Source organism: Canis lupus, chromosome 26 (assembly GCF_011100685.1).
Source record: "Canis lupus familiaris isolate Mischka breed German Shepherd chromosome 26, alternate assembly UU_Cfam_GSD_1.0, whole genome shotgun sequence".
NCBI lineage: Eukaryota > Metazoa > Chordata > Mammalia > Carnivora > Canidae > Canis > Canis lupus.
Genome location: NC_049247.1, coordinates 27,922,533 through 27,942,183, shown reverse-complemented (window position 1 = coordinate 27,942,183; position 19,651 = coordinate 27,922,533). Strand labels below are relative to the sequence as shown.

At 56.4% G+C, this 19,651-nt stretch overlaps 1 protein-coding gene across 14 annotated transcripts; it reads right to left on the bottom strand.

The window, feature by feature from the left end:
• Positions 1–2,171: 2,171 nt before the first annotated feature.
• Positions 2,172–16,882, bottom strand: RAB36 (RAB36, member RAS oncogene family). Of its 14 annotated transcripts, XR_005379420.1 has the most exons (13): positions 16,639–16,878; positions 15,852–15,934; positions 12,751–12,842; positions 11,098–11,163; positions 10,568–10,669; positions 8,662–8,769; positions 8,333–8,397; positions 6,737–6,788; positions 6,144–6,225; positions 5,741–5,831; positions 4,151–4,248; positions 3,426–3,632; positions 2,610–2,745 (listed from the first exon to the last, which is right to left on the bottom strand). XR_005379420.1 is itself a non-coding variant. In XM_038575778.1 (12 exons), the coding sequence occupies exons 1-12, from the start codon at positions 16,706–16,708 to the stop codon at positions 2,306–2,308; spliced, it is 1,371 nt and encodes a 456-aa protein (XP_038431706.1). In that variant the 5' UTR covers positions 16,709–16,877; the 3' UTR covers positions 2,172–2,305. The 14 variants fall into 14 exon arrangements, 10 of the variants coding, with proteins under 10 accessions (XP_038431706.1, XP_038431708.1, XP_038431707.1 ...); XM_038575778.1 differs by lacking the exon at positions 3,426–3,632 and having other exon boundaries at positions 2,172–2,745; positions 4,129–4,248; positions 16,639–16,877; XM_038575780.1 differs by lacking the exon at positions 3,426–3,632 and having other exon boundaries at positions 2,172–2,745; positions 4,129–4,248; positions 11,098–11,269; positions 16,639–16,697.
• Positions 16,883–19,651: the final 2,769 nt, after the last annotated feature.

Sequence of the window (19,651 nt, the reverse complement as noted above, 5' to 3'; positions counted from 1 at the left end):
GCCAGAGAGAGCCTTGGCACTGCTTTGCTTGCCTGAACACCCAGCGTGTGTCCCTGGAGACAGGGTGGGGAGCAAGCAGAGCAAAGAGCCTGCACACAGCGGGCTGGGGTGCAGGCTCAGACAGGTGGCTGGTGGCCCTGAATGCTGGGGAGGCGTCTGGATGTGGGGGTGGAGGCTGGGAAGGATCTGGGCTGCCTGGAAAGAGGTGGAGGCGGTGTGACAGCCACATGGCCCGTCTGCCGATCAACTTCCCTCGCGGGAAGGCCTGACATATGGGAGGTGACATGGGGAGGCTACAGCAGATGGCAGAGGAGCCCAGGAGCTGTTGGGAGGGTGTCTCATTGCTGGGCAGCGCCTGAAGCCCTGAGCTTCTTGGGCAACAGTGGACCCAGCCCCCACCCCGCCAGTCCTTAGGAGCCCCTTCTCCCTCAGAAGAGGAGGGCCCTCTCTGAGTTGGGTGCTGGTTCTTCTGAAGACTCCCCCCACCCTATGCCTTCTCGTGGTCCCTGCTCTGGGCCTCCTCGGTCACCATGTCCTCCCTGTAGGCTTGGAACTCCTTCTGAACCTTCCTAGGTATGTCCAAATCTCATCGGTGAGAATGTAAGTGATCCTCTGTCCATCTCTGTTCCAGTTACCTGGATTATGTGTAACCTTGAGTCTCTCTAGAGATTGAGATCCATCTGGGGGTGGCTCCCATCCTACCCCCACAGCTGAGGTGGGGGTTGAATGGATCCTTGGCCTCCCTCTGCCCACCAATCTATGGGCGCAGGGCACAAGATTAAGGGACTGGGAGCAAGCGCCCCACTCTGGGTCACTGGGGAATCTTCATCGCAGGTCATGTGGCTGTAGGGCTAGGGGACTGACTGAAATTGTGGGGGCCCAGGGAACAGAGGAAGGGATTGATTAGCTCATTTCCTGGCTCTACTGGGGACCCTGAGGAGGGCTGGGTGTGGTTGGGTCCATGCAAATAAACCATTTTTGGGGTCATAACCCTGGGTGACAGGGCACTGGGACCCCCTGGCTGCGGGGATAGACATGTAAGGGACACAATGTCCCAAGGACAAGGCTGCTTGGCAGAGACAAAGGGCTGTGGGACAAACCTTTTCTGAACCATTTGCATGTGATCCTGGGTCTCTGCACCAGAAACCACAGCCCAGTTTTGAGGTGTTTGAAGAGAATGTCTTCACTAACTCGTCGATTCTGACAGAAGACTCCGTATCAACCAGTGGGAAACAACTAAACATGCACAGCAGACAACATGGGGAGAGGTGTGTGTTTTTGTTTTTGTTTTTACATTTTAACTATTTATTCATGAGAGACACAGCGAGAGAGAGGGCCAGAGACACAGGCAGAGGGAGAAGCGGGCTCCATGCAGGGAGCCCGATGCGGGACTCAATCCTGGGACTCGGGATCGTGACCAGAACCAAACACTGAGCCACCCAGGTGTCCTAACGGGGGGGGGGGGGGGGGAGTTTAATAAAGGGCTATTTGTAGAGAATGGGTGCTCAGGAGCTAGTAACAGGACCTCCTTATCAGCCCCCCACCCCAATCCCAAGGCCTAGAGGGGTGAGGGGAAGAGAGCCATTGGAGAGTGCCAGCTCTCTGTGGCCAGGCTCCTCCATCCCATGACACTTTCTGTTGTGTGCCACAAACCTGGTCCTAATGCAGCCTGCCCCCTGACCCCCCATGACTGTGTCTAATGGACCAAGCTGGGGCCCCCATCCGCAGCAGGGCCAGCACGTTGTCTTTGGGAATCCTGAGTATTCAAAGTCACAACTCCAAGGACAGTTTCTGCAGTACCTTTGGTAAAGGCTGGAAGCTGGACAGAAGCCTAATGTGCCGCTTGGGGGGCAGGGCACTTGGACTCTGGTCCATCCCCTGAAGGAAAACCGGCAGTTGCTAAAGGAACAAGTAGGCTCCGTGTGGAGGGAGGGCTCCTGCAGGCTCCTGCAGGCTGCGGCTGGGCAGCATGTGCGGGGAAAGACCATTCTGCTCAAACAGCAAATGAGCCAACAAACATGGTTGTGCTGCAGAGGAATAGTCTGGAAGGACTCTTACAGTTGTTAGCAGCACTTACTTCCAAGGACAGGAAGGGGACTTTCACACTGTATACAAAACCTCGTAGTGTCTTATTTTGGATTACAATTCTCATGTACATAATTCCTTTAACAGTGATTTATATAAAGAGGTGTTTTTTTTTTTTGTTTTTTTTGTTTTTTTGTTTTTGTTTTTATCTGTAAACAACAGCTAAAATGTGGTGAAGGGAGACTGAACAGAAAAAGATGTGTCCTTCCCCAACCAGCATTTAGCAATTGCTGCCAGCCAGTGAATATGCAGCGGGCACCCACAGTGTGCCCAGCACCGTATGGGGTACTGTTCGGGGCACTGACCAGAACAGCTGTTGGCAAAATGCTCGCCATTTATGAGAAGCAGGCAGGATATGCCCAGATGTGCCCACCTGCTTGTGGGATGGGATGGGTGGGGAGGAGTGGGCACCCAGCCAGGGGCAGGTGCGGGTAGTTAAAGCCCCCATAGAAGAGCAACCTGAGGGCAGAGAGAGAGTGGGCACTAGGGAGGGCATGCCTGGGTTGTGCCTGCCTGTCCTGGATGTGCAGGATGGAGAGGTGTCGATGAGGAGCTTGCCAGACTCCGGAGGGCCTCCGATGTCCTCCAAAGAGTCAAGGAGGCCACCACAAAGGTCCTGAGAGGCAGGCACGCAGAGTTTCTTGTTCTCCAGGCCCTTTCCTGTGGAGACCAGAGAGAGGGGCGGTGGGGGCAACCACAGATACCAGCCCAACAGTGTCTGCGTGACAACTGCCAGTAACAGCAGGGCAGCGCCATGCACAAGGGATGCAGCAGTACTGTACCCCAGGGGCAGCTGGGGAAATTCATTGTCCAGGTGGGCCAGAGGGGCATGATGGCCTTTTCTGCCCATCCTCACCCACTGACCAACAGGACAAGGATCAAAGAGGAGCCAAAGCTGACCCCTGGGCCAGAAGGGGCCTGAGAGACCCTCTTGTCCATCCTCCTCCGGAGGGGCAAGGCTGACCCGGGATCCCACAAGTCTGTGGCAGAGGGACAGTGGACAGTGAGGCCTGGGGCTCTGGGACTGAGAACTGCAAGTCCTGCTAATAACAGAAAAGACTTGCCTAGACCACTGAGAAGAGAAGGATCCTGAGGCCAGCCCGGCAAAGTGGTCAGAGGGCCTGTGTGGGCAGCTAATGTGTGCCAAGACTGAGAGATGCAGGCTGTGGGACACAAGTGTCTCGTGTCTGCACTCCTGAGGCCTCTCGAGGCCAGGGGGGAATGTCTGGTGACTATCTGGGTGGAACTGGCCTTCCAGACGGTCACCACTGTGCGCCCACCAGTGGGGCAGTGAAGAGGGGCTCCTGGGCAGCCAGTGCCACCCTTTCCTGGCTCCCAACCTGCTAAAGAGAAGTTGCTGAGCTCTGGGGCTCAGCATGGTGGGTGGGCAGCTACGGATGGCTTCATGTCACCCCATCCACAGTCATGGGAGGCACTGCCCATGTGTGTGCGGGGAGTAGAGGCTTCTGATGCAGGCCCCAGCTAACAGCAACCCAGGCTGGAGGACGGCGTGCTCTCCTGGGTCTCGGGTGGACTCTCCTCCATTCCTGTAAGGATGGGAGAAGTCGCCTGGCATCAACTAAGTGCCTGCAGCTAACACGGAGCAGCCACCCTCCCCTGCCACTGGCACCCACTCGTGACTGCTGGGCAGAGCTGAGCTTGACCCCCAGGCCTCTCAAGCAAGGCCTTGGTGACCTGGCATTGGCCGAGAGGCCGAGGATGTATTCCAGATGGTGGAACAGCATGGGGAAAGACTCAGACTGGGAAGGCCAAAGCCAGAACACATCCACACAGCCAGGGACGCCAGCCTGGCTCGTGAAGAAGCTCCTGAGGGCAGGGAGAGCCAGGGAGCAAGTCTGAGCTGGCGGCAGGGTCAGGGAGACTGAGGACTTGATGTCAGAGTAATGGCAAAGATGGTACCCCCGAGAGGACAGCTCAAGGGGACAAGTTAAGGGGGTGGCCTCTTGGGATGGGAGGATGGTAGACATGGATTTTAGGCTGCTAGCCTGCTTCCCCAGCTTTGGCCCCACTGTCTATACGCACGGATGAGGTCTCCGTCGCCGACCTGGGCCCGGGTGCTGCTCCTCCTCTCCAAGTCTTGCAGAACTGACTGCTCGAATGCCAGGGCAGCTACACGGCTGAAGAACGCCTTCACGTTCTCCCCTGTGGGCCCAAGAGACAGCCCTGACCCCATTACCTCGGCCCTTACTCACGGGCGAATTTTGGAGCCAGGGGGTATGGGAGCCAGGGCGGCCCACCTGTGGAGCTGCCTGGGGTGGCACAGGGCAAGGGATGGTGCTGGCCGGCCTGGCTTCCCACCTCTGGGGCCCTGGGGCCCCTGCTCCGGCAGCAACCTCAAATCTCTGAGCCTTGGTTTCCCAGCATCTACTCTTCCAACTAATCACCACTGAGTATCTCCTCTGGGCCTGCCACTGGGATGCGTGGAGATCAGAAGGGTGTCTGCTTTTCCTGTCACTTTTGAGCACCTGTCGAGTGGACAGCTATGAGGATTAATGGGGGGGTCAACTTCCATATAGACTTCCTTCAGGCAGAGAAGGCCACCCATCTGGGCACAGAGCTAGGTTCTGGCCCCCACCATGTGTGCTGGCCTTGTGTAGCTGACAACCTATACAACTGCACAGGGCAATCCTGCTTGGCCCATAGGGAATTCTCAGTGAATCTCTAAGGGGAGGTAGTTATCAGAGGGTACAGGGGATGCTGTCATGAAGGAGCAGAGGGAACTGGGTTGGGCTGGAGGTTGTGCTCCCTCCCCACCCCACCATGTGGTACCCACCCTTAGTACTCTCATCCTTGCCTCGCCAGCCCTGACCAGATGTCTATTACAGCCTCTCACCTGGAGCAAGGACTTCAAGGCATAATTCCTGAGTCCCCTGAGCTGCTGGGGCCTTCTATGAGCCAGTCACTGCATGGTATTTCATTTCACCACTACCACCCCCAACAACCTGTCCTTTGCTTCTCTGTGTTTTCTAATTTTTCCTCAGTGAAAACATATGGCTTCTGTAATTTAAAACACATTTTTTGCAAGAAAGATGAAATGAGATGGACGGCATCACCCCATTTCCCAGATGAGGACACCAAGGCTGAGACATTAGGCATCTAGCCTGGGCTGGAGTAAGCAGGGGCCTGTGGGTAAAGCCGGCTCAGGGGCTGGGGGTCCCGTGTGCCTGGAGGACAGACTTGGGATGTGGGTGAGGGCCAGGGGGCCATGAGCAATGTTGCAGTGTCTTCCACGATGACATCCGGGAAAGACATGGGAGCCCCAGTTACTGGGCCCTTCTATGTGCCAGGAGGTGCCTCTTAGGTGGGGGGCAGGATGGTATAGTGGTTACAGGTGAGGGCTGTATTCCAATTCCAGCCCTGCTGCTTCCTCCCTGTGACCCTGGACGTGACCTTGCAGGGATAAAATGGATCTGCCTCACAGAGGGAGGGGATGCATTAGAGAACACGCGCACAGGGCCAGGTGTCCCTATTCCTGATGCCCACGGGTCTCCCTCTAGAGTCGAGGAGACCTCCTCTCAGGCAGTGGAAGGCCCTGTGTGATCACCAGCACAGCTGGCCGTGACCTGAGCATACCACAGAGCCACGGAAGGAGACTTCTTGCACCCTCTGGGGCGATAGCCCCGCACCCACTCACCTGTCTTCGCTGACACCGACCAGTACTCAGCCTGCATCTCGTTGGCCAGGCGCACAGCCTCCACCTCTGCCTGCTTACATGCAGCCCCTGACTGGGAGAAGCAGCCCTCCTGACCCTCCTGTGTGTGTGGGGGGGGAGAGCTTCCCCCTCTGCCTCCACCTCCCCATCTCACCCTGGGATGGGCAGGTGCATGGGCCAGGGTACACTTCCCCAGGGGTTACATCCTGCTGATCCCTCTCCAATGAGACCAGCACAGGAAACTCAGGTGCCCCTAACTTTTAGCTCCTGGTCTTCAAATTCCCATCTAGGCACATCAATGCCACCCTCCATTCCCCAAGCTTGGGCTGAAAGCAGCTGCATTCTCCGGAGGGCCCTCCAGAGCTTCTCACTCTGCTGTGCTCACCAGAAGGTCCTTCTTCGTTCCAACGAGGAACACGAAGCAGGAGCCCGGCTCGTTCTCCCTGAGTGCATCCTCCAACCACTGCCTGCACAGAGGGAAGACAGGCTGAGAGATGGCATTCATCCACCTAGAGAGGTCTGGGGGCGCACTGGGAGCACTGAGCCACGAGTCGCAGGGAAGGTACCCAGACCCCGGCTGGCTGAGCGGGGCGCTGGTCATGTTACCAGGTCTCCAGCCAAGACAAGAGGACTGGTTACACATAATTTGCAGGACCCAGAGCAAAGTGAAAATGGGAGGCCCCTCATCCAACAATCACTAAAGCTCTCAAGATGGTGACAGCAGAGCTTTAAAGCAAAGGCAGGCCCTTCTGAGCCCGGCCCCTGTCAGCCTGGGCTGGCTGCAAACCCTGAGCTGGCCCTGCCTTCAGCAGATGGGGGCAAATCTTAAGGGATAATGTGGCGAGGAGGCAGTAAGTGGCCTGTGGGCGGTCAGTTCTCACCAGCGAGTCTGGTCCCTTGCATCCCCCACTGGGGGCCCAGCTCATGGGCATTCCTGAACCCAAAGGAACCATAGGGACTGCAGAGTCCCAGACTTGCCTGGTGTGCTCCAGAGTCTGCACGTCAGTGAGGTCGAAGGCTGTGATGATCACTATACACACGGGGAGAAGCCAAGAGCTGGTCAGCAACAGGTGAGACAAACACGGTGTACAAGGAGGGGCTCCCCTCAGGCAGCTCCCTGCTCCCCAAGAGAAACCCAGAGAGGAGCCGGACTCCGCAGAATTGCTGGGATGGCCCCCCAGGCAGTCAGCCCAGGTCCTCACTATGAAGGCTGCGAAGGAGACACCACATGGCGCCCCCTTGCGATCTACCAACCCACCGCCCTCTCCAACCCATACCCAGAGGCCCAGCTCGAGGGGGTATCCAGGGAGGCAAGATGAGCTCATGGGCTCCTGTGTTCAAATCTCCTCTCTGCTACTTACAGCTAAGGGAGCTCAGGTGAGGGCCTTAACTGCTGAGAGCCTCAGTTTTTCCATCTGTGAAGTGGTGAGAACGATACCTCAGGCTCTCAGGGGTGCTGTGAGGTTTAAGCAAGAACAGCTATTTTATAAGCTCTTGATCTAGGGCCTGATGCAGGACTTTCGATCAATGGCATCTATGGCTCTGAGGACAATAGCAACAGACAAGCAGCTTTAGGGGAACCGTTTCTGAGGAGCAGGGTGGTTCTCATCACTGATCCTGCCCAGGCCCCATGGTTGGTGTTCAGGGTGTCCAGGGTCCCCTGGTGTCCTGAGGGGAGTCCTACGTAGAGAACATTCCAGCAAGGCCTGCTCTCTACTGGGCCTGGGGATGTGATCAGGGCCAGCTAGAGCCTTCCTCTGCATCTTGCCTGAAGCTGCAGGAGGCCCCCTGAGGCAGAGGGGGATGAAGCAAGGAAGGCTATAGAACATGGTGATGGTGGTGGGCTGGGCTGCTGTTCTCAGGGGTACGCCCAGTGCCTGACACCTCCTCCTCAGGGGATGTCTTCCCTGAGAAGACAAGCCACAGCTGGAACTCTGACTGTAACCAAGGTGATCACGGTTTCCTGGTTTTGCATTTTTCAAATCTCCAATAGCGATGTTGTGATTTCTTTACACCAGCATCAAGTAGACATAACTGGGTCTCATAACTTGAGCCTGGTTTTGGATACCGTGAATGGTTTTCCACTGAAACCCCCAGGAAGCTAGTGTTGAAGTGGGGATCTTATGCTGTCGCCTGTTGCCTGAGAGGCCTGCCCATTACCTGCCCCCCGCCCCCCACCAGCAGGTGCAGTCCTCCTGTGGCCCTTCCACTCTTCCCCTCCAGCCTTGCCTCCCCGCACCTCCTCCAGGAGTCAACTCTGCTCTTTTCTGGGGTTTCTGGACATGTGCCTCCCCCTGTAAGCATCCTACTGAGCTGAAACTATGGCTGAGACTCCAAAGCGAGCACCCACCAGCACAGGGTCCCTGCAGGATGTGACTGCTGAGGCCAACCCCAGGCCCAGCTGGCTGGAAAGCAGTCTCCTCATCCCCAAGGGCTGGCTGGGGATTTTCTCAGTGGTTCTTGGAGGGCAGATTTGGTGCCTGGGCGGAGGACCTGGACTTGGTATGAGCCCAGTGGGAGCCTACTGCCATACGTGGCTGAGGGCCCCACCATTGCCATCACCCGGATGCTCACCCTGGGCACCCCGGTAGTAGGCAGATGCGATGCACTTGAACTTCTCCTGCCCTGCGGTGTCCCAGCTGTGTGGTGGCAAAGACAGAAAGGGAAAGAAAGAGGTGGCAGATGAAGCAACTGCAGTGCTCTAAACCACCAGCTAGTGGTCCCCGCCCTGCAATTCTTTGGGATTCCTTCCCATGGGGCCCCAGGGGGGAATTCCCTAGCTGGAGTCATATGCCCCTGGGGGAGGGGCCTGACCTAGTTCCTCTGTCTAGATGAATGGAGTTGTAGCTCAGTCCCTTTAGTCTGTGCCATTAAAAAAGAGAGTATGCCCCTGATGTGCTCACTCTGAAGATGTGGAAGTCCACCTGCAGACGTGGCCTGGTGAATGGCCCTGGGATTCTAGGCTCTGCCACTTGCTCGTGTGTGGCTGGCCCATGGCTTCACGTTTGGCCCTGCAGCAGAGGGGATGCTCAGGTCCCTGGGTGGGACCTGGGAGTGTCTCTCTGTCTTTCATGAATATATAAATAAAATCTTAAAAAAAAAATTAACAAGGTCTGCCATCGGCACAGTATAGGACAGGGGGAGACACATACTGAGATCTACTTGCTCTGGTTTATTTATTTTTATTTTTTATTTTTAAAAAAGATTTTATTTATTTATTCATGAGAGACAAGATAAGATGATATAAGATAAGATAAAATAAAATAAAATATTAGAACCAGGCAGGCGGTCAATACACAGGACTGACTCTGAAAACCCATCCCTTTTTAAAAATAGCAGATCAAAATTTAACTTTCTTCTGTAAATGGAAAAGTAGATAAGCCATGAATAAGATCTCAACGGTCTGAAATTTTTTCAAGTGATTCAGCATGATGCAGAACCTTTTGGCACTGTTCTTCTGTTAATTCATTCATAACGTCTTTCGTTTCTGAAGATGACTCTGGGTGGGAATCAGGGAGGGTGGCCTGGAGGTGGGGCCAGCGGGATGGCTGGCAGTGTCCCCAGTAGGGACAATGAGAAGTTGAGCCAGGACTACGTCTCTACTCTAGTCAATACAGCCGGTGGCCACAAAGGGGAGCCCAGCACAGGCTGTTCTCTGCCTGGCCCCACCTGGGCTGTCCCATCAGCTCTGTGCTCTTCAGCTCTCCTGGCTCCAGAGCCCCTGGGTCCCCAGCCCTGCATTTTCACAGCCTCTTCTGCTCTGGTCTGGCCCCATACTCTCCCTTGGGCAGGGATGCGGTGGTGCCATCTGGGTCTAGGATTGCACTGGGGCTGTCCTCAGAGAAGCGGGCAGAGTTAGGAGCTGAGGTCCACGAGAGGGAGAGCTCCATCTCGATGACCCTAGATCTCCAGGCTAAGCCCAGGCAGGGCATAGAGGATTGAGGATGAAACCAGAGAAGCAGGTGTGACTCCTAGGGAGAGAGAAAGAAGGGGACCAGGACCGAGGCAGCAGGCCACAGTGGTGTAGGGGCAGCTGGGTGGGGAGCCTAGGAAGGGGAAGGAGCCACACAGGAGAGACTGGAGGGGGGAGAAAGTCACACAGGAGAGGGTACAGCTGGTGACACACAGACCTGCAGCATCCTCCAGGTGCCAGAGGAGAGGGAAGGCAAGGTCCAGAGCTCTGGGGAACAGACTCTGGGCTGTTCTGAGGGAAACAGGGGAGGGACTGAAACCAATGGGGCCACCGAGATGCAGAGACATGGGGTCTGCAGGGAAGCAGACAGAGGGAGAGAAACGGGAGTGGAGTGCAGACAGAGGGGTGAGGAGGAGTGGGGAAACATCAAGCCGGAGGAAGGTGCGTGGACTAGGGGGCCTCCACCAGAGTCCGGCAGGCAGGGACTGCTTTGGGCTCCGTTTTCCAGATGCGAACAGATGCTCAGAGGTCTGAAGTGACTGGCCAGACGCCACCCTGCTGGCCTGGTGGGGGGATCACTGAGCACCAGGCAAGCTAGGGGTGGGGACCCGGAGCCAGAACATGAGGGGTGGGAGTCAGGGTAGGATGAGGATGGGTGGGCACATTGGGCTGTGAGGACTTTCCCAGGTCTGATGACCAACGTGAGACACCCATGGGGACTGAGGGAGTACACAGGCCTCTGGGAACTGGTGCAGCCCAGTTTCATACAACCATTCCTGTTTATCTAGACAGGTCCTCACTGAGCACCACAGGGCACAGTCAAGGAGCTCACCAAGGCTTTCCCCATGGCTCTCCCCTGACAAAGCTCACTCATGAGCCACACAATGACCACTTACATCTGCAGGCTGTAGGGAATCCCAGCGATCTCGAAGCGCTCGATTTCAAAGTCCACCCCGATGGTGGCCTTGTAGTCACGGTCAAAGACATTCTTGCAAAACCTGTGGGAGTTGAGGAAGTCATCAGAGAGGCTGTGTGTGGAAGCTTCGCTCATGACAGTCAAAGTCTGCAGGCAATGGGAAGTGCACCCACAGGGAATAGGAGATGATGGTCCACAGAGGGAAACAGTAGACAGACGGAGCTGCTGATAAGAACTGCTGGGGGGGAAGGGGGCTGCAGCAGCCCAGATGGCAAATGCTGCAGGTCAGGGCCAGTGAGGCATGAGCCCATGGTCCCAGGGGATGGTGTCATGAATGCCAGGGTCCTGGGACCCTGCACCCTCCACCCAACCTGGATCTCCCTGATTCCTTGTACCCCCTCCGAGGTATGGCACCCAGCAACCACACAGTTTTGATGACGACAGTGTCATTTTGGTCTCCCAGGGAAAAGCGTGACAACTAGTGCTGGGAGGTGTGGGCAGCAGGCGCACCTGTGGATGAGGCTGGTCTTGCCCACGTAGAGATCGCCAACAACCACCACCTTGGAGAGTCGGAGCCTGTGAGGGATATGGCTGTGTTGCGTGCGAGCGTGGCCACAGAGCATCTTCACACATACGGGCCCTTCCTTCCCCGAGCTCCCCACTCGTGAGCCACGTGTCAGTCCTTAACAGGGAACAGGCCACCTGCTGAGACACTCTGGGATGTGTGTCCCCATCCCTGGCACTCACAGGAGAGGGCAGAAGGCCTGTATTTGTTCTCGGGACTCTACTCTCTCAGGGGCTGTACCATTGACCCTACTGGGCCCAAGTGGTGAGGATAAGAATTGGGCACGAAGGGAGGCTGAGTCTTGGGCTGACAGACTAGAGGGAGGAGTCCCAGGTGGGGCTATATGGGAGCTGTGGCACAGTGAGGAGCCTGGACGTGTGAGGACCAGACACAGTGCTGTGGGCAGGGCCTACAGGCACTGGGGGCAGAGCCCCCGCACCTTCCTACCCATGCCTGGGGCTGCAAGGGCTCCTGCTTTGGCAAGCAGGTACTCCCTGACCGGGACACTACTGTCACTAACTGCCTGGCAGCTCATGCGGAAGGAGCTCAGACATTGGACCAAGTACTTCCTCTGCCTGCAGACAGCAAGAAGGCACCTGTGTTACCCGGGGACCTGATACAGCTCCCCTGGCCATGTCTGGGGACACAGAGGCTGTGCCTTCTCTGCTCCCAGGTGGCCTCTGGTTCTGGAGCAGGATGGCCCTAACTCCAGCTTCCCAGATGAAGGAGTAAAGGTACTGCTGAGGTATTATGGGGGTACCCACTGTGCCTCAGTTTCTCACCTCCCAGAGCTGTTGTGAAGGGTGTCAGAGAGGTCATCTACATGACATACCACCCTAACTGGTGGCCATTGCTCTCATCCTGTGACCATGGCTGCCGTGGACATTCTGACCTGAGCCCGGCCTCAGTCTGTGCTATCTGGGAACTCAGAGCTGGGCTTCCACGGCCACCTCACCACACCTGTATGACACCTGTGAGCCCCACTGACTACCTGAGCAGACCATGAGCTCTTCAGGAGGAGAGGCAAAGCAGGCCCTGGTACCTGTGTGTTAAGGGAGGGAGTAACTGCTGCAAACTTCCAAAGCCAGCAGGGCTAGGTGGTGCCAGGTGCTGGGGCTGCTGAGGCGGGAGCAGAACAGACACAGCCCTCGCCCTCACAGGCTAGGTCTAGTGCTGAATCTAGAGGCAAACTCTCAAGTCTGTGAGATAAGTGCTTGGGACCAAGAAGCACACAGGAGGGGTACCCAGCCCAGGCTGGGGGGCGGGGATGGGGGTGGGGAGCCCCCTAACACTATACTGTGAGCTGAAGGGTAGGAAAGACATTCCAGATGGAGAAAGCAGACATATGCCAAGGACCTCAGGCTGAGAAGTCACATGCAGGACTTCTTGAGAAAAGGGGAAGCAGTTCTCTATGGCAGACATTCCCTACAGCAGCAAAGCCAGGTGAAGATCCCGGTCGCCTCCAGGCCCATCCTGGGCTCTACGGGCATCATATGTGTAAGTGTTTCATCCGCCCGTTCATATATTCATCCATGCATTCATTCCTACCTACTGCCTCCCCCCACATCCCGCGCCCCCTGGGTTATGGGGTCACTCACCCCACAGTCCCTGTGTTCCTGCGCTGGCAGGTGGTGCTGACCTGCCCATGGAAGTGCTCCTTGAGCTGCAGGCAGGCGTCAGGGGTGTACCACTGGAAAAAGCCAGACAGATGGACAGATGGACACTTCATCCTACAAAGCTGCAGCTCCATGACCAAGTAGGGCAGCAAAGTGGTGACTTGCCTGCCAGCATTCCCTACGGCCCAGCTCATCAGTTTTCCCTGACCCCTCTGTCACACCCGTCCTCTATCCCATCGGTGGCCCCGAGACTCCCAGGTCTTGTGAGTCCTGAGGAGCAGCAGTGGGGGTCAGACCAAAGGGCCCAGGTGGCAAATCGGAGAGCTGGGTCTTGCCTGGGGCAGCTGTGCCCTTGCTGTGGGCATGTGGCAGGTCCCTATCCTCTCTGGACTTCTCCAGGCGAGAAGAGGGGTGGGTTATCAGGGCACTTTCGGCACCGAGATCCTTCCATGCCTTCTAGGATCTTGGATGCCACGTTTGCTTTAAAACTGTGTATCTATGTGCAAGGAAAATATCCCGGAGGGCTCTCTGGGTCTTCCACATTTCTTGGAAGGCAGAACGGGTCAAGATTGAAGAGCACCCCCTCAGGGTCAGGGAGACCTATGTCTCCCCTTAGCTGCTGTGTGATCCCAGGCAGCTGTCTAATGTCTCTAATCTAGAAGGCCCCAGAAGCCTGGGGGCATAAAATGAAATAATGCTTGTAAAGCCATCAGTGGATACACTAAGTGCTGCACAAATATTTGTGGCTATTAAGATGTCATGATACACGTTGCACGCCCCTTTATTTTACCATCGGAAAAGATGACATTAAACAAACTGAAGGTGACAGTCATGTTTTGCTCTCAGATTGGCAGAGGCTGAGGATGGCATGTGGTGAGGATGTGGGGAGAGGGGCATCGTTGGAAGCTGCTGGTGGAAGCTGCTGGTGTGGCCTGCTGTGATATGGCAAGGGTCCCCCCAGGCTGCCCACCATGTCCTTTGGGGCACTGCTGGGACCCACAGCTCCCCTGTGGCAAGGGCTCCACCTCCCTCCTAGCCTTAGCATTTCTTCGGAGTTCCTGGGCACGGAGGTGGGCTCTGCCCTGGAGAACCTGTCCCCTCGACTTCAGGCAGGATGAAGGCGGCAGGGACAGTGGAAGCAGCTTTACAAAAGGTAAAGTCACAGCATCTCAGTGAGCCCGTTTCCTCATCCCGAAAGTGGGGACACTCATAACCTAGTCATGTGGTTGGGGGGAGGAGCAAATGGGTAAGGGAGGTGAGCAGCTCGGCCCACAGCCCACATTCCTCACTACCTCATGAGCAAGCAGGCTGCTTCTCCCCGCCCCCATCCACTTTCACGGCAGTTTCAAATGGGGTGCGGGGGGGTGGGATGGGGTGGGGGGGTGTCAGCCTGGCCACCGTGGTCATTAGAGGCATCCCACCACTGTGGATGCACTGAAGAAATGTAACAAGGAGGACTGGGCAAGAAGTGTGAGCTGATTCTAGAAACAGGGAAACTGAGGCACAGAGTAATGAGAGAGACTTGCCCCACCTGACCAGGAATGTCTCAGGTCTGAAGTGATGTGGCCCCGCGATGTATGATGAATTGCCACAGACAGGATGAGGAGAATCTCACCCTCTGTGAAAACACGGTAGATGCCTCCGGCCGGCTCTCAGGTCAAGTCCTGGCTCTCCCACGCCCAGAGGTGTGACGCCCCGCAGCCCCCCCGCCCCCCCCGCCTCTCTGTGCCTCGCTGATCTGTTCTGTAAATGGAGCCCTCTGCGCCGTGAGACCTGGACCGTTCTGTGCCGATCATACTTCCCTTCCTTTTGGCTCACTAAACATCAGTGTCTATCATCCCTGGTGACCACGGTGAAGCTCTCTAGGGAAGCAATTGCCTGGGATGGAAATTTCTGGGAGAATTGTCCACAGGTCCGAGGCACCACAGGTTTCTCTCTGGGTGTGCAGAGGAAGAAAAGGTGAGACAGGCCCAAATTACCCGAAGTCTGCAGTCCCCTCCTTCCTCCGTACCAGCCTGGGCACAGAATTCAAAGGACAGAGAGAGGTCATTCCAAGGAGAGGATTTTTCCCTCCATGCCCTGTCCCAAGTCACATGGAGGCAACCACGGACAGCAAGATCTTCTGTGTCCTTCCAGAGAGATTTCTGGCACGTATAAACAAACACGTGCATTTGTCTTCTCCCCTCTCCTTTTTCCACCAGTGGAAGTATGCTCCATTCCTCACATTTTACTTAATTGACTTTGAGTCTCATTACACATCTGCTCCTGAAGGGAAGCCTCACTCTTCCTCCCGTCTGGGTCAGGACATAGCATTTTGCTGTTGAAGCAGCACCCCCCCCCCCCCAGGACATTTTATACTGTGTCTGATCTTGTGCTTTACAAACTGCTCCACTACCTGGCCTTCAATGGCTGGATCAGAAGGCAGCGGCAACACAAAGGTGGGAAATATTGTCGCATGGCCTCCTCTAGGGGTTGGACTGATTTGCAACCTAATGCAACCCCTGATGCAATGAATACTGGATTTTGATATGCATGAAAGACCTTCGTGTTTTCAGCAGGAAGCGAAGGCAGCATGGTAAGGAGGGAGGACGCTGGATTTGGTGTCAGGAAACTAGACTGCTACTTTGATAATAGTAATAATACCAATGAGAATGGCAGTGACCACAACTCGGGTAAGGGAGCTCCTGTTTACCAACAGCCAAACACCCAAAGTGAGGAATTATCCTTATGTACCAGCAGCGCTGAGAGGTTGAGTAACTTGCCCACAGTCACATAGTTTAGTGATAGAGTCAGGATTCAGCCCCAGGACTGTCTGCCAAGTCTGTGCCTTTAACCTCCACGCCACATCATCTCCTGGGGTCACCCTTAACTAGCTGGTCCACCTCGGGCAAGTCAGTGCCAAATCTCCCTGTTTCTGAAGAAGTCTACTGAGTTTCTGGGCTTTGTTAGAGAGGGACTGACCTCTGACCTCCCCGATTCTCCTGCTTCGTTTCTGGTGGTGAATGCAGGTGGGGAATGTGGATGTGGAGATGGTGTTGGGAGAGCAGCATGCACCTAAAGGGGTGGCTAACGACTCTCTCTACCTTAGGGAAGCTGGTGATGATGCGGTCCCGGCTCACAGGCGGCCCCAAAGATGTCAGCGAGGACCTCATCCTTCCAGAGTGTCCTGTGGACCCAGCCAGGCAAAAGAGGGTTAGGGAGCTACATAAATCCCTGGGGACTCATCCTTAAGTTTATGCTTAGTCTCAGTAGCTTTAAACACTGGTCCACGCCCCCTTCTCCCACAGGGAAACTGACCAGAGATCATCTCTTTCCATCTGCAGGCAGTATGGCTGGGGTGGGGTGGGGGGGACCAGGCTTTCCTGGCCCTGCTTGGGGGCTCCTCCAACCAGGAGCGGCCCCTCTCTGAATTTATCACCGGGGTGAGTGAGGCATGGCACAAATGCCAAGCTGGGCATCACCACCGCCCAGGTGGAGGACGCAGAATTGAGGTGGTCCCCTGCTCCTAGTCTCCAAGCGACGAAGGCTCTGGGTGGGTCAGGGACCTCAGGTTACACTTGCAGGCATTTCTCTGCACCCCTGCACCGCGCCCAGCACCTGGCCCCTCACACCACAGCCCTGCGTCCTCTCCTGTCCTCCCCCCTCCGCTAGAGGGGTCTTACACAGGCCCATCGTCCTCCCCGACCTGACCCGGCTCCCCTTCTGGACCACGCGGCCCGGCCCAGGGCGGCCGCTCAGGGAGCAAGGAGGCCCCGGGGTTCAGGTTCGTACTGCGGGAGGTGGGCGGGGACGCGGAGCCCTCCCAACCAGGGCCTCCGGGACGCCCCTGCACAGGAGAGGACCGGGGGGGACAGGGGGCGGCAGACTCACCCGCGGGGGTTGCAAAGGCTCCAGGAGCTGCGCGACCTTGTCTGGCGGGGCCGGTGGCCGCGATCACCATAGCAACCAGCACCACGCTGGACCCGAGGGCGTCTGACGAATCTCTGGCGTCAGGGACGGGCTCTGGGCGGAGCTCACAGCGGAGAGTCCACACGCGGTTCCACCGAGAGGTCACTGTAGCAACCAGAGCGTCTCGGGGGAGCTGCAGAAGCTTCCAGGACACTGCGCACGCGCTGGGCGATCACCATGGTAACGAGGGCGGGAGGAGCGGGCTTCCAGTGGGGGAGGCAGAGCTGCTGGGAGGCGGGGCCGGGGCAGGGCGGCCGGGAGGAGGGGCCGGGACCCCGGGGGCGGGGCAGGGCGGCCGGGGGGAGGAGCCGGGACCCCGGGGGCGGGGCAGGGCGGCCGGGAGGAGGGACCGGGACCACGGGGGCGGGGGCAGGGCGGCCGGGAGGAGGGGCCGAGACCCCGGGGGCGGGGCAGGGCGGCCGGGAGGAGGGACCGGGACCACGGGGGCGGGGGCAGGGCGGCCGGGAGGAGGGGCCGAGACCCCGGGGGCGGGGGCAGGGGCAGGGCGGCCGGGAGGAGGGGCCGGGACCCCGGGGGCGGGGGCAGGGGCAGGGCGGCCGGGAGGAGGAGCCGGGACCCCGGGGGCGGGGCAGGGGCAGGGCGGCCGGGAGGAGGGGCCGGGACCCCGGGGGCGGGGCAGGGCGGCCGGGGGGAGGAGCCGGGACCCCGGGGGCGGGGCAGGGCGGCCGGGAGGAGGGACCGGGACCACGGGGGCGGGGGCAGGGCGGCCGGGAGGAGGGGCCGAGACCCCGGGGGCGGGGCAGGGCGGCCGGGAGGAGGGGCCGAGACCCCGGGGGCGGGGGCAGGGGCACGGCGGCCGGGGCACGGCGGCCGGGAGGAGGGGCCGGGACCCCGGGGGCGGGGCGGGCGGGGCAGGGCGGCCGGGAGGAGGGGCCGGGACCCCGGGGGCGGGGCGGGCGGGGCAGGGCGGCCGGGAGGAGGGGCCGGGACCCCGGGGGCGGGGGCAGGGCGGGGCGGGGCTGATGGAAAGACTGGAGCACCTGGCCTCCAGGCCATAGGTGGTAGCTCAAAAGAACGGGTGGGGATTATGTGAAGTGTTTAAATATTTATTTTCATAATATTAAATGTGATTTTTTCTGGTTATCTAAATATTTCATATTTTTCTTTATATATTGGGATGGAGGGATCTCCAAGATAACCTCGCTTGACTCCTTTTTCTCACAACCCATAACTGATTTATCAGTGAACCCAGTAGGTTCTACCCTGAAAATTTGTCCAATATCCCCTTACTTCTCCCCCCCCCCCACTTCCACTGGTATTGCCCAGTGTATTACCTTCTCTCCCTCCAGCTGGTCGCCTTGCCTTTACCCTTGCCCCACCCTATTCCCCTTCAGTGGCCCCAGGGATTCTCCTGTTAAAACAGATCAGATCATGGCAGTCTTTGGTTCCAAACTGTCCAATGCCTGCTCATCTCTCTCAGATTAATAAAATCTTTATAGTGGCTCAAAAGGCTTCACGTAATTTGCTCTGGCCTTTTTCCTCTCTTCCACCTCTTATCCCCCCCCCCCCCCCCCCATCCCGCATAGACTCTACTGGCCTCCTTGCTGTTCCTGCAACACACCAGGCACTGGGGGGTTTGCACTGGCTGTTCCCTAAGCCCGAATGCTTTTCCCCCAGATATTCACATTGCTCTCCTCCTTCCCCTTTTTTCAAGTTTGCTCAGATAACACCTCTAGATGGGGCCTTCCCAAAGCAGCCTATTTACAATTGTAGCATCCTCCCAACCCCTTATTCTGCTCTGTTTTTCCCAGGAACCTACTATTTTCTAACATATTATATAACTTATTGTTTATGTTGATTGTCTATCTCCCCCCACTGGCAGCAGAGAGAGCAAGGCTGTTGATGTTTATTTAATCCGCCTATTGCATTGGCTAACTAAACAGTGCCTAGGCATATCATACATTTAGTGAATGGTGAGTGAATTAAATTTTTAAAAAGAAGGTAAAGAACACAAGTATGCTGCCACAGTAAAAAGTAAACGAATCATGTTTACTTGTATAAGTTTAGCTTAGCTCTGGAAAGATACAGTGGTTGCTACATATAGATGAGGACAACCTGTTTGGCTGGGCCTGAGGAGGGAGGGAGACATTTTACTTTCATACCTTCTAGATTTCCTTTCATGTGCCTATATTGCCATTCAATAAATAACTCAAATAAAAATAAACAATTTAGAATACAGAGTAAATAACATTTCCCATCTCTGGCCCTGCCAGGTCAGCCTTAACGTATTTTGGTGTGCTTCCCTCCTTCTAGTCTTTCCCGCAGATACCTCCTCCTCTCTGCAATCATGGCATAAGAACTTTTGCTGTAGCATTGGCCTTTGATTGGAGTCCAGCCCCCTGCAGCGGCCTACCACTCATTGACCTTAATCTGTATAGATCTGAATCTAATGATGCCTGAATATCATATGCCTGGCTTCTAAAGGGGTCATTTTAGAAAATTAATTTCTGTAATTAATGGCTGTTTAAAAGCTGACCTGAGTCACTGAGCTCCTATAAGCTAGTTTCTGTTTGAAGATGAGGCATGTCAGCTGGATGGCCTTAGAGGCACTTGTAAGACTGTATAATCACAAAATGAGAGAGAGTGGTTAGCTTTGGAGAGGAAGATGGGGTATAGGATAGGGAAAGAGGATCCAGGCATTGATAATGTTCTGACGGTGAATTCACACGTGTTTATTATATTTTTATGTTTTATAATTAACATATACTAATATTATGTTGTATGTATCTTTTAAAAGGGGACAAAAAGGAGATTGAAAAATGATAAAACTGGGGATGCCTGGGTGGCTCAGTGGTTGAGCATTTGCCTTTGGCTCAGGGCATGATCCTGGGATCCAGGGGATCAGGTCCCACATCGGGTTCCGTGCGGGGAGCCTGCTTCTCCTTCTGAGAGGCCTGGGGTTTCCAGCTTTTTT

Coding starts and splice junctions, on each gene's coding strand:
- RAB36 (XM_038575778.1), bottom strand. CDS start 16,708: ATGGTGATCGCGGCCACCGGCCCCGCCAGACAAGGTCGCGCAGCTCCT. Junction 11,164..12,750: donor AGGAACACAGGGACTGTGGG/GTGAGTGACCCC, acceptor TATCCCTCACAG/GCTCCGACTCTCCAAGGTGG. Junction 10,670..11,097: donor AAGACCAGCCTCATCCACAG/GTGCGCCTGCTG, acceptor CAACTCCCACAG/GTTTTGCAAGAATGTCTTTG.